General features: G+C 39.4%; 2 protein-coding genes across 3 annotated transcripts; one reads left to right on the top strand and one right to left on the bottom strand.

Annotated features, from left to right (window-relative positions):
- Positions 1–787: 787 nt before the first annotated feature.
- LOC306905052 (THAP domain-containing protein 6) lies at positions 788–3717 on the bottom strand. Its single transcript, XM_079475412.1, has 7 exons — positions 3524–3717; positions 3081–3261; positions 2818–3006; positions 2240–2450; positions 1993–2146; positions 1834–1913; positions 788–1736 (listed from the first exon to the last, which is right to left on the bottom strand). The coding sequence occupies exons 1-7, from the start codon at positions 3601–3603 to the stop codon at positions 1615–1617; spliced, it is 1017 nt and encodes a 338-aa protein (XP_079331538.1). The 5' UTR covers positions 3604–3717; the 3' UTR covers positions 788–1614.
- Positions 3718–6149: 2432 nt separating this feature from the next.
- On the top strand, positions 6150–14135 carry flvcr2b (FLVCR choline and putative heme transporter 2b). Of its 2 annotated transcripts, XM_079475409.1 has the most exons (11): positions 6150–6963; positions 8734–8875; positions 9757–9897; positions 10298–10365; positions 10453–10556; positions 11050–11160; positions 11344–11449; positions 11753–11864; positions 12666–12721; positions 13123–13233; positions 13558–14135. In XM_079475409.1, the coding sequence occupies exons 1-10, from the start codon at positions 6484–6486 to the stop codon at positions 13189–13191; spliced, it is 1389 nt and encodes a 462-aa protein (XP_079331535.1). In that variant the 5' UTR covers positions 6150–6483; the 3' UTR covers positions 13192–13233; positions 13558–14135. The 2 variants fall into 2 exon arrangements, with proteins under 2 accessions (XP_079331535.1, XP_079331536.1); XM_079475410.1 differs by lacking the exon at positions 13123–13233.
- The last annotated feature ends 42 nt before the right edge of the window (positions 14136–14177 follow it).

Raw genomic sequence — 14177 nt, 5'->3', positions numbered from 1 at the left:
TTAAGAGTACAGTCATCTTGTTGACAATGTTTGTGATATGCTATTTAATTCTACAGAAAAGCCACATACAAACATAGCACAAATTCATGACTGATGTTTTAAGCTTTCTACTCAGTTCACAGTCCCGGGTATGTACATCTCTTCTTGTCTTTTCTCCACCAAATCAACTGATGTTTCTCCATCACCTGTTAAAACAAATAGGGAAGGTATTCATCCAGTCGCCAGCAGACGGAATAAACCGGACAGGAGTGACTGATGTTCATCTGCCGGCACAGTGCTTGCTTTGCTCAGGTATGACTTCAATGCAACATGTTAATTCTCACAGCAAACACCAATATTTGTGTCATACGGGTGAGTGAAGACACCTGAGGTCTCCCTCCATCCTCTCTGTGAACAAATTCTTCTGCCAAAATACAAGGTCTTGAAGTTCATTGAAATCTGGGTGAAGGTGCACCAGGTTCCATTGGTGCTTGACTCGTCGAATAGGAAGATTTTCTATGATTGCAAAGATATTTCAAAAATGTTTGGAAGTAAGATCCATGTGCGTCAGTGTTCATGTCTAAAAATACTTTCCCAATCGTAAATTATCTGCCGTTCAGATTCAAAGCATTCTGCAGGTCTATATGTTTCTGCCACCTGCTTATGAAACCATTTATTCTGTCAAAGCGAGTTAACGGAATGTCTGGTACATTTTTTAACATCCTATCTTCACAGGTAAGCACAGAGTCGTGAAATTCCCAGAGAATCCTTTAAGTTAAAAGGTAAGGTTTGTCCAACATAAAACGTTAGGTCATATTTACACACTCAAGACTTTTGAACCATCACAGCTGCTTTTTGTTGATGTTGAGGACATTTTACACGGCACTACACTCGAATCTTGACACATGTATCATGATTACATTTGTAAGAATGAAATGCATTTTAGTAAATGATTATAAGATAGTATGATAGTATGTTTATAAAATTATTATTTCATTGCAAGCAACACGATGTGGTCATGTGACAATAAAGCTTTATTAAAGCGTTATTGCCCAGGAAAAAGATATACAATTTATTTACAAAATTCACATTTTGTATGGTACACATTTCATGGTCAAAATAACCAATTTAACATCCAATATAAAAAAGGTATAAACTTTCATCAGAAACTGAAGTATTCACCATCAAGATCTCTATCAGTCCAATTCGAACAGCACAGAGAAACTTTGAACTCTTCAACTCGTGGACTGATCATTACAATAAAGAGGCCGTCGATCATCTAAAATGTTTGCAATAACAAAGCATTGGACTCAAACGTCCGTATGTTGTAGAACCTCAATGAATAAGTCCATTTCATCACAGTGTTTAAACTGCGAGTATTTGAGCGCAGAGCTGCTGCGACCGAGCATCTTACTGTGTCTGTGCAGCCGGGACACCATCAAAACAGCTTGTCTGATATCTTGTTGGCTGCATGCAGTCCATCTTTTGTTTGAACATCATGTATGTCCTGTTGATCTGGCCAGTAGTGCTGGTTATTGGACTATAATCCGCCTTCAACGCATTGACACGCACCAGTCATCACGAACACCCTCTCACCGGTCTTTAAATGTATCAAAAAAGTTCTTAGGCCCCTCTTTAACTGTCAATTTCCGTAGACATGCTAATATCAGAGGGAAGGTCGTCCACCGTCCATAGTACTCTTATCCCACGCTCATGCAGTTCCTCCAGCGACTGCACCACCGTGACGTTCTGTGTATCTGGTGACAGAGATATGGTACAACAGATGCATTATTCACTCCAACTCTACACATCTTCCCAGTTGTACTGTTTTTAATAGTCATGAGAAGTACATACCCAGGTCTTCCTCTTGGCTAATACTGCATGTTTCTGACGTTGTGTTTGGGGCAGTCTTGTCACCTGCCGTACCCATCCACCTTTGTAAAACAAAACCATGGTTATGGGTTGTATTAGAAGCAGCACGTTGTAAAATGTGCAATCATATGTGACAAATACCTTTGTAATGTGTATGGATGTGGGAGGTTGAGATGGAGAGATTTTCTCAGATAGTTATATGCTTTGGGACCATGCAGGTGAAGATTAATGGCAAACTCCTTCTGGTCTTGTGTGTACTCATGGCCTTGTTTTACCAGGAGGTCTATCGGAATTTCTGAAATACAGTCAGCACAAATTAGTACGAGCTCTTGCAACAATAACAAAAAAAAAAAATGAAGATGTGCACTTTTTGTATTTTGATTTTTACCCGAGTAGACCTTGAGCTTGTCTTTTAGCTCCCCATTTATCAGGTTCTTCTGCTTCAGATCCTCGAGAAGCTCGTGCACTGAATTCTTTGCCCTCCGTTCTCGGCTCCTCATGTTCCTTATCTCTCGCTCTAGACTCTCCACCCTCGCCAAGGCTTCATGGAGTCTTGCCTTTATAATAGCGGGAGATGATGGCAAAGCATAGCAGTGGTCCTGGTGGGGAAAAGAAGATGAAAGGGTTTATATCACTGTTTCAGCTTAAAAGATTATTTCTCCCAAAAATGTAAGCTGCGTGTCATTTTTACTTTTTATTTCATATCAACTTGGATAAATATGCTCAGAATATAAATACTTTTCTCACTCACGCCTATTGCTTTACTTTAAAAGACATTTATTAACCCACTGGAGTCATTTGGGCTACTTTTTTGACTAATGCATTTTGAAACTTTTATAGCTTAAATATAGAAAAAGAAATGAATCTGTGTTAAACTAAAGAAAGGTGGTCATCTGGGATGGCGTGAGGGGGAGTACATTTTGTCCTGTTGTGTGAACTGTCCCTGTAACCCATACAAATACTCACAATGTTATGCGGTACAGCCTTTGAATTTGATAGGGTGTTGGAATCTGGTGAAATCTTTTGGACTTTAAGAGAATAATCCACCGGCAGGTCCTGCAAAGTCTTCTGTGATTGTGCAGTCTTTTGTTTCTTAAGAGAATAGTCCACTGGCAGCTCCTCCAAAGCCCTCTGTGATGTTCGTGTTTTCCTGGGCTGAAGTGAGAGAAAAAAATACAAGGAGTCAGAATGACAAGCACCACAACATTTTAACCCATGGATGCACATACCTTTTTGGAGGTCCGGTAACTAAAGACAGACGGTCTAACTCCATCTCTGATCCTTACAGTCTGACCTGTCCTGTCAAAGTCCTCCGGCCGGAAGTGTTCACTGCATAGTACGGAGTGCACGCTTACGTTTTTTCTTGCAGAGATTTCCCACTGCCTCCTCAGATGCTTCTCCTTAGGAAACCTTTAAAGTGGGAGAAAAGTTAGCTAGCAAACTAACAACACGTACGCCGCTCATCGTAGACGTCGATTTGGAGAAAAACAATATAGACAAAAGTTTCGATTTGGTTTCTTATTAGAAGCAATAATATAAACCGAGACCTGCATGCTTGAACATTACATCATTTATTATGAAGTCTCGGCTAGCTAACGTTATTGCTAGCTGCTTTTTGTTAGGCTGACTGGGAGACTTATTACGATGTTCAGAAACAACTGTTCACTCTTACTTGTGAAAAGTAATTCCTCGCGATCTGGTTTGGGTTGTGCGACGGTTTTTACATCCCCAAGCTGCGCAGGAGTCTGGCATCTTTGCTCCAGTTTTATTACGAATTATAGCGCCCGCTCCAATATGGCGATGTTGGCGTACGATAGATTTTCATACGATCCAGCGGCCAATGCGGCGTGCGACGTTGTAGGACGTATGACGTACGTGGAATGTAATCACGTACAGTGACTCACTCGCAGAACGTCAGTGAGGCTAATTAATATTCATGAGACCTCGCACAGCACGGGAAACAGCGCCGCCATATTGTTGAGGGGGGAAATACATTTTAAATGTACATTAAATCATGTGGTGGGTTTCCATAAACAACAAGCACAATCATTATATATCATTATATCAGGGTAGGTCTTTATATGATTTATACATTATATAAAAGATTCATGTGATATTGTAATTCCTCCAGGGGGCGCTCTGCGGCTCAGACAGTTGAAAATGCATCATGCCGCATTCAAATCGTTTTCTCTTAGTTGAAAACGTTTTTACCACGATCGTTTGGATGTATTATTGAATTTAATTGGATTGATACTCATAACGATCAATATTCCCCCATAGCATCTCTGTAAAATTAAAGTATAGATTAAAATGCCCAATCCAGTAACCACAGACGACTGTGATTGGTCCATCCTCCCTAATTCCACAGGACTCGGCAGTGTTTTTGTGAATACTTTTCATTGAACCGATTTTGTTTAAATGAAGTATTTATTTTAAGGGCTTACAAATATTAGCATATATGATAATTGTATTAAACTTTTCACAAACGTTTACGGATTTAAGCACGCATGCGCACAAACACACACGCAAATTTAGTGTAACGTTATTCAAGATCATCTGTAATCAAAGCAGATGTTATGTTTTTATTACTGTTTATCGTTGCTGTCCTTCTAAAACCTCGGGTCTCCAAATTTGACACTTTTTAATACTTTCTATTGGGTATATATTTGCAAAACACGGTGATTAACATATGGGTGACTGATACAAATCAAAATCACCAAATATTGAGATACAAGGTTTCAGAAGGACAGCAGCTGACGTTATTTCTGTTTTTTATGTCTATAATGTGTTTGTCCTTAAATAATTCGGACAAACACATCATGTTTAATGTGGCAGAGTTTGAAACAACAACATATCGGTCTATAGTCGCAGATTCCCGGACCAATAGCTCGTGAGCTAAACGTTGTTATAACACATAATTCCAAGTAACTACAACATAATCTTCCTCAAAAAGAAAATATATACATTGATATATGAGGAGACGACAAAAGTCCGAAGGGACCGTCTGCAAAGGGATTTTAAACCCAAAAAGCGAATTTCTACAAAAATGGTCATTGTAACAAACGGAAGTTCGGTTAAGTACACAGGAATCATCTCCTGCTGAATTAAAAATAGTTTTAGTTATACTATGGTATGTAGCACTGTCGTTAATTATTATTTTTAGCCTGATATTCTTCGGGTTTTGCGCTTTAAGGCTCGGTTTGTTTGTGGAAGATTACATTGTAGCTCAATTGTTTACGTGAGGTGTCATTTGTGTTATAACAACGTTTAGCTCACGAGTTATTGCTCCGGGAATCTTAGTGGTGGACAGTAACGAAGTAAATGTAATTCGTTACTGTATACGTAGTTTTTTTAAGTATCTGTACTTTACTGTGCCTTCTCTGAGTGAAAAGAAAGAGAGAGGAGGAATACACCTCTCATTTATGAGGAATGAAGATGAGCTAGACACTAACGTAACCAACAGTCTGCTTTAAAGAATTCAAGTTGGAGAAATGTCTAATTATTTAGCGAGAATGTGATGTAATGTGGTTCAGTGAATCCACTTAGTATTTGTTTTTACGATCCTTTTGTTCCATTGCAAGTTTAAGTTTAAATAAAAACTTCGATTACTGTTACAAATCAATGTTAAACCGAAACTGCTCTCAAGGCCTGTTATTTCATTTTGTTCTAAAGGAAATGGTTTGTCTTCAAGGTTTTGGTCTTATGAAAATGTAAATAGACATCAGTGTCTGTCTGACTAATTCATGTCATTTTATTAATAGATTGGTGTGCCAAGAGTGACGTCTTCACATAGACTGAGTTAAGCAAGAGTCCTGTGACAAAAAATGATAACAGGACATTACAGCCATAAAAACTAATCATAGTACTTGGATACTTGAAGGCAAAAACTTTTGCATTTTTACTCAAGTGAAAGTTTAAATGCAGAACTTCTACTTGAGTAATATTTCACCTCGGGTATCTCTACTTTTACTCAAGTAAATGGTTTGTGTACTTCGTCCACCACCGGAATCTGCGACTATATACCAAACTCTGCCAGTGGGACATTAAACATGAAGTGTTTGTCCGAACTCGCGTAAATTGTGCGAGATAACGCAAAAGCTTTAAAACTATTTTCTCTTCCTTCTCACATTTTCCACCATGTCCCATAAAGGGGTAGTAAAAGTCAGCGACGTGTTAGCTAAATAAACGTCTTGAAATAAATAACGATTTTGGCGAACTTGTCACTTTGACAGACGCAAAGTCCATACCGTAAGCCCCGCCCATTTCGTGACTTTGTTGTGATTGTAATCGCCCTTCCACTCTCTCTCTCTCTCTCTCTCTCTTCTGCCAGGACCTTCACCACCGTGTCGAAAGTTTTTAGCGAATTTGTGAAGATTCTCCGTCGGTGGAACCGGAGACCAGTCCAGCAGCGGATCTTTAAAATAGCGAGGAGCAACTCAAACCGATACGGAGAGTTTAATAAGCATTTAATGTCATGTGAAGTCCTTCCAAAGAGTTTGCCATGTTAAAGTGATATGGTCACGCGGATCACTTCGGAATCATATATGTGACTCGACTTGAATGAATGACTGAATTAAAAGCGTCGGGAAAACGTTTCGTGAATTCGTTCCGCGTGTAAACGAGTGAAAAAATATGGGCGATGAATCTAATCCAGCGCGCTTGGAGCCTCCGGCAACGCGTTTATATAAGAAGAGGTGGCTCATAGTGTGTCTATTCAGCTCGTATTCGCTCTGTAACTCTTATCAATGGATCCAATACGGAATAATCAACAACATCTTCATGCGCTTCTACGGCGTGGACACTTTCACTATCGACTGGATGTCCATGATTTACATGCTAACGTACATTCCGCTCATTTTCCCCGTCTCGTGGCTCCTGGACAAGAAAGGGCTGCGGGTCATCGCGCTCGTTGCCGCGGCTCTGAACTGCACGGGCACGTGGATCAAGGTGGCCAGCGCGAGACCCGACTTGTTTCCGGTGACGTTTCTTGGTCAGTTCGCGTGCTCGGTCGCTCAGGTGTTCATCCTCGGGATGCCCTCGCGCATCGCGTCAGTCTGGTTCGGTTCGGATGAGGTGTCCACCGCGTGCTCCATCGGGGTCTTTGGAAACCAGGTGGGTTTGAACAAAATGACGTTTTCTGCGTGTTGTGTCTTACTGTTGTAATTGGTTCCACGTCGTAAATGAATGAGAAAATAGATTAAATGGGCATTTCAATGTTTTCTGATGAGACATTGGTCCAATAAACGAAGAAAGATTAAGGTCTAGTTATGTCTTCACTGTTCATTAAGTCTCCCTAAATGTAATTGATGTACACAAATAATTGATTTAACAAATTGGCATTGACCTGACCGTTTTAAGCTATATTTCAATGTGTACAGGTAGATCGTCTGAAACCTGCTTGGCAGAAATGTATTTACCTGTATCATGTTTACACATGATACAGGTAAATATCACAGGTAAATATCGTCTGAAACCTGCTTGGCAGAAATGTATTTACCTGTACAGGTAAATACATTTCTGCCAAGCAGGTTTCAGACGATCTACCTGTTGCTATGACAACAACTCCGTGATGAGGTCATCTTAATTTAACAATCAAGGGTTGGTTGAAAATCCATTTAATAAGCAGCAGGGCCATATTATTTATTTGATACAGAAAACGTTTTAAAGTGCTTACACACATTTCGGACGTTCATCAATAAAGAATGAATCCAACACACGTACATAGTCACTAATAGTCTTGTAGGATAAGAGCGTAGGCGAAAAAGTAAACAATAAAACATTAAAGTCATGCACTCTATAAAGACTTACAAGACAAAAATATTTGTTGCACTTTACAGAAGGGTTGTATTTGTAAACAATAAGTGAATGCATTAGGCAACACTCCAAAAACCATTGTTATTCATTACAAATGTTATTTATCCTATAATGTTTATCAAATAAAAATGGCACGCATGTATTAACATTTTTCGAAACAACATTATAAAAAACCTTTCAAAGAAATCCCTAGGAGGAGAAAAGAAACCTCAGAGGGAAACCAGGCCTAACCAGGGGGTTCCAGTTCCCCTCTGGCAAAAGCTGCAGCCTCTGCAAGAATTTCAAGACCAAATTCAATTTACTTGAATGTGGAAGGCCAACACATTGAAAACTGCTGGCTTAGGTCTTTAATACCATGTTGGATAGATCTCTGTGTTAAAAGGCATTTGTCTCAAAATATATGTTTCTTGAGCTGCATCCTCTTGATCCAGCAAGTGGAAAACATGTTCAGGTTCTTTGTAGTGCCTGGGTTCTTTGTTTGTTTTACTATGTTAGATAAGTAGTCACGTCTGTCTGTCCTCAACATTTTATCCTGGTTAAGTGTCTGTCAGGAGTTGTCCTTGGCCATCTTTTATTGGGAGGCTGTATTTATGATACGTTTTTGTGTGCCATTGACTTATTTTGATTGTTCTTTTTGAAGAGGTGGAATTTCATATGTGTCAGATACCAAATGCTCTGAATAGGCTGCTGTTTAGTGTTTAGACTAATATTCATCCTTAAATCTATATAACACTTATCAATTTGTATTTACAATATTGAATATATATATATATATATATTCTATGGGGACGATATAAACTGTATACGGGTGAATGCTTCATTCAGAATGAATCGTGACTAAAGCATTGTTCAGAATCACATGATTATGCACGTCAAAAGGACCTTCATGAAGTGATCAATTGTCTGAAATTGACCAGTGTTAAGATATTCCTTTGTAAGCTTTCAGTTAGTGTTTTGCCCTTCACGGGGGTAAAAATGGCATTTGGCATTAACTCTTGCTTTGCTTGACATGTTTACATGGAGTCATTTGGGTCCAGGTTGATTTAAACATGCGTGTTTGCTTTGCAGTTGGGAATTGCCATCGGCTTCCTCGTGCCACCGATCCTGGTTCCAAATGTGGACGATATGGATGAGCTGGCGGGTCACATCAGAATTATGTTCTATATCACGGCTGGTGTGGCCACTTTCCTATTTGTCTTGGTTGTGATTGGTAAGTACACATGTCAATCGTGATGATGTCACCGTAGCCATGATCACACAGTGTATTTACATTAAACTGGCTCTTGGATCATTTTGCTTAAAGACGGCTTGATATTTTAAACCTTTTATAGTAAAATCGCTGCTCTATAATCCTTTAACATAAAAATATACATTTTGTCGATGTTAAAGTGTTTTGCAGTTTAGAGTGCAGTTTTATTCCTTTTGTCTTGTCTGTTCCTGTTTTTTTGCTTTACTATGTTCTTGTTGTTACATCTACAAAAACATGTCAAATGAAGTGTCATTGATAAATTGATACAGTGCAAACCAGAGGAGTAATTTTTCACCGTCTGTCTGTCGCTCTTTCTTTCTCTCTCACATGCTTTTTGTTTCTGCTTGTAAAATGCTGATCTGCCATGCTTTCTATCTTGGCGTGACCACAAACCGTGCGCAGGAAGCAGATCACGTGTTAGAGGAACACGTGAACTCAGTTCTGTTCAAAAACAGGAACAAGAAACAACACATTTAAAATGAAAGTTTTCCATAAAAACCCTGTTTGACTCCTATGTCCTGTAATTCTTTAGTAAACCTACAGCTCAGAGGTTTTTATATCCTGAAACTTGTTTGATAAAGCAAATATCACAGAGTTCGGTTCAGTTCAGTCACCTGCAGTTTTGGGGACAACATGTTAAATTCCTGCTCGACACAAACAACCGCAGATGTCAGAATGTTCTTTTATGCTTTCCTTTTTGCTTGCTTGCTTTTATTCACAAAACAAACATGTGATTTTGCCTGATTTCAGTTTAAAGAAGTTCACTAAGATGTGTTGTGCGATGTCTTTACACAATTTCTGACGGTTGATCGGATGAGTTTGTGTTTTTTTGTTGTCGTCAGTGTTTCAGGACCATCCAGAGATCCCCCCCACACACGCCCAGGCCGCGGCCCGTCAGATTTCTCCGGAAAGCTACTCGTACACCGCCTCCATCGTCAGACTGCTCCGCAACAAAGCCTTCATCCTCCTCACCATCACTTACGGTGAATGTCTCGCCCTGCATGCAACTTCATAATCCTCCCGTTCAGGACCTCAGAGAATAACATTGACTTTTATCCAGAGTGACAGTATGAGTTCAAGGGGTGTCAATTTTTGTTTCCAACACAATGATTTAACGGTTAAGCAATAGGACCAACATTAGGTTATTTTATGATCTAAACACCAAACACACAAACGGAAGTATGTAGCAGCATTTAACCTGGCTGAACATTGAGAGAACTGCTTATCAGCTATCCGGCTATAAAAAGGTTTATTTTTATTCCAGAACGTTATATAAAATCAGTAGTCTAAAAACATATAAAGGTTTTTTGCACGTTATGATGGACAACATGCCTTAGCCCTGTTTCTGATTGGCTGTCTGATCTGTACCCTGTCTTTCCTCAGGGTTGAACGTTGGCTGTTTTTATGCCGTCAGTACACTTCTCAACCGCATGATCACCGAACACTATCCTGTAAGTCCACGCCAACTGCATTATTGTGGAGGAGTACGTTGAATGTGGACGGTATACACATTTGTGATGTTCGCTGTGGTTCTGCAGGGAGAGGAAGTGAACGCGGGCCGGATCGGGCTCACCATCGTGATCGCGGGCATGGTTGGTTCCCTCATCAGCGGTATCTGGTTAGACCAATCCAAAACATACAAGTAAGAGGCTGGACTTCGATCACAAACAAATGTGTTTCCTGAAATGACCTTTAGTGGGAGACAGCAGTCATTAAATATTAGTCATCGATCGCACAGCGGAAGATAAGTTTGTTATTGAGTTCTCCCTGCCGTGACTCTGTTTAGTGTGTTTGATCAGATGTGTTGATCTGGACTTCGGGGAACCCGTGACCTTTTGTGTCAGACCCTCATGCAGCATGACTTCCCCTTCAGGACAACAACATGCTTTATTTACATGACACCATGTGCCACAAAACTGCAGATTTAAAAGCCGTAATACCATCAATGGGTGTTTTACTTTTTCAGTAAATGAAACCGATTTCTTACGAAGGTCACACACAGGATTTTTTTCAAAAGCAAATACAGATATGAATATTTCCGATATAGTTGCAGCGGCTGTGAATGTTTTGGTCATATAGTTTCACCATATTCACAATTCTTCTTAACCGTTATGATGTTATCTGATGCCACACAGACAGACCACTCTAGCCGTCTATCTGATGTCCTTTCTGGGTTTGCTGCTTTTTGCTTTCACCTTAAATCTGGGTCACCTCTGGGTGGTGTTCATCACGGCAGGAACCCTCGGGTAAGAGAGAAATTCTTCTACACTTTTATGTTTGTATTGAAAAGAATCGTCAATTCAATATAATACATAAAAAACGAATGAGGCGGAAGATTGTGAATAATGTCTTAATATGTTATATAGTGTGTAAGTTTGATTTCAAAGCCATTTATAAAATGTTATGTTTTATGTGTGTCTCCATTGCAGGTTCTTTATGACGGGATACCTTCCTCTCGGCTTTGAGTTTGCTGTTGAACTGACTTATCCGGAGTCTGAGGGAACATCTTCGGGACTATTGAACTGCTCCGCACAGGTGTGTGTGTTAAGATGGTCCTCATTACAACCTCACTGAAAAATCAGCCTGTGTAACCGGTTTTATTCGGCCGCCTTGAACCAGCGTCGGTCCGGATGGGAGACGTGCGCTCTAACACGGAGGCTAAAGACAGCAGACGCTAGAGCGTCTCTGTTGGTCGGGGAGTGAGGTTTACACACTGCACAGCTCTTCACTAGCTGGCCTCCGTTACACCTGCTCAGTAAAGATCGCACAGCATCATCACCAGGTGAATTGCAACATTATTCCAAATCCTAAAAAGTGTCTCTCCCATCTTTACTGCAGGTGTTTGGCATCATATTCACAATCTCTCAGGGGAAAATAATGGACAGGTTTAATACTCTGCCTGGAAATCTCTTCCTCTGTGTCTTCCTGTTCATTGGAACCATCATGACAGGTGCATATCTATATCATCACTGTAACCAGAATTCAACTGGCACATTCTTATTTGAGTATGTTTTTCATCTGTTCTTTACTTCAAAGTGTGTTTCTACGTCGGAAGTTTACTTGGTTATTGTGTAACTGCTGTTGACCGCCGTTCTGTGAAGTGCAATGACACTGCGTATGATAATTCTTCCTAGAATGCATTTGCTATTAAAATGTATGCAACATGAGTGACATTGAAATCCTCTACTATTTTAGCTCAGATGTTAGAGTAAGCGCTAGCAATGCCAAGGTCATGGGTTCGTTTGCTCACACTAAGAAAATCTAATTTATAGTATAATGCAATGCAAGTCGCTTTGGATAAAAGTGTCTGCCAAATGCATAAAATGTAATTGTGATGGTTAATGTGTAAGCTACAAAATGCACGGAAAAACACTGGATTCTGGAGCGAGCGCTAATGTTCGTATGTTGTTGCTGCCAGAATACCTCAGGGGCTCAAACAAAGAGCAGGATGGGATCTCACTAACTTCCCAGTGTTCTATTTGTTCTGTAACTGAGTATGTAAGCCATGCATGCTTTGCACAGAGAAAATAAAGGCTGTTTCTAGGGGTAAAAACCGAGGAGACCCACAAACAGAAAGACCTCCTGCCGGGACCGTTGTCCGTTTCTTAACATTATATTATTTTCAGTTTCATTTACACTGAAACTATATGACTATGGTGTGATAAATATTTACACTTTATAAACCACAGAGGTTTCCCGCCACTCAATGTTACAGCTGTCCTGTTTGTCTTATCCTGTTTGTTTATTTCAGGTTGTATTAAAGCAGATCTGCGCAGACAGATGGCAAACCAGCAGGCACTGACAGCTGTAAGTACTAAACATACCTTCCCGGTAGATCGCTTTACAACCTTTTTTGCCGTGTTGTTGTGACTAACTAATGTTGCTTTAGTCATTAGTTTATATTTGCGATTAAAAGCTTTTTTGACTTCTTAGCTGGTTTTGAAGGCCACAGTTGGACATCATGGCTCATCCGTTTGATGTACTGTACACACTTGTGAATTCTTCCTCAATTTCAGTATTGTGATTGGATGATTTGTTCTATACATCCCGTTTCTGATTTATCTTCATCCATTTACTGTTTCCAGCCTTCCCTTTCTTATTAATCCTCATCCATTTCACGTTTCGCCTCATCTTTCATCTCATCACTTCCGCCCAGTTTACCTGTTCTCATGTTAACAGATCAGACCTCTGTGTGTGTGTGTCTTTAGGCATCAGCAGGCAGGTCAGACGTTATGGATCACAGCGATGCTTCTCTCCTCCCGTCCACACACATCTGATCAATCACTCACTGTCTGATTTTATCACACACTGGGGTCCAGGTACTGGCGACACGCACCAATCTGCTCCTTTAAATCATAATCAATGACACATGTTGAGTATGGCTTCTGCACTGATGCGCACATGCTTTGCTTTTATTCGAATAAAGCTTTGATGAAACTATGATCTGGAGCTCTGTATACATGTATCATAGATATATTGGTTCTGTCGTTTGTTGTGTTTAGCTTTAATTCAATTCATGTGAATCTCAGGTCTTCAGCACATGTGAATTACAGACAGGTGTGTGTGTGTGTGTGTGTTACAGACAGACGGGCCGCTGTTTCCCATACTGTAATGTTTAATACTGTCATTTGTTTTGTTTATAGGAACGTTTGGACAGAACGACTGCACAACCTTCTGTTGTAAATGAGGCCAAACTTTAAACACTTGCACATCTTTGCCCTCAAAATGTGATCAAAGAACGGATCTGTTTTAGAATTTTAGTTTGAGATTATTTATCTATTAATTTGTAACTGGCGTTTTATTTCAGTTGAGACTGAAATGTTTTATGTATTGTGCATCAATCTGATGTATTATTTGTGTGTTCTTGTAGTTTAACACGTATGTGTTGTTTTGCAATTTATGTATGTTTATACAAAATGATTATTTTTATGTTTGTCTGAACTAATCAGGATATCATCTCATTGCTTAATTTATAACAAACGCTGATTTGAAATATTCATGTTAACGTTCTCTGATGAAATCCTCACGAATTCAGAAAGTATCAGTGTTATAAACAACTTTTACAAAGTCTATGCAAAATCTATGCAGTAATATAAATAATGAATGAATTTCTTAAAAATACAAATTTTTTAGTTTGCTTGTTGTTTATTTTTTTATCTAATTAAGGTTGTGAAAAAGCCAGAGAAATGTTTATTAATAAAACATACAAATACTTTATTTTTTTATTTCTAGTTTTCTTTTTTGTCTATAGCTCTTGTAATCT

This window comes from Barbatula barbatula (genome assembly GCF_947034865.1).
Source record: "Barbatula barbatula genome assembly, chromosome: 15".
NCBI classification, from domain to species: Eukaryota; Metazoa; Chordata; class Actinopteri; order Cypriniformes; family Nemacheilidae; genus Barbatula; species Barbatula barbatula.
Note: the sequence above shows the minus strand (reverse complement) of the source record. Positions and strands in the feature narration are given on the sequence as shown.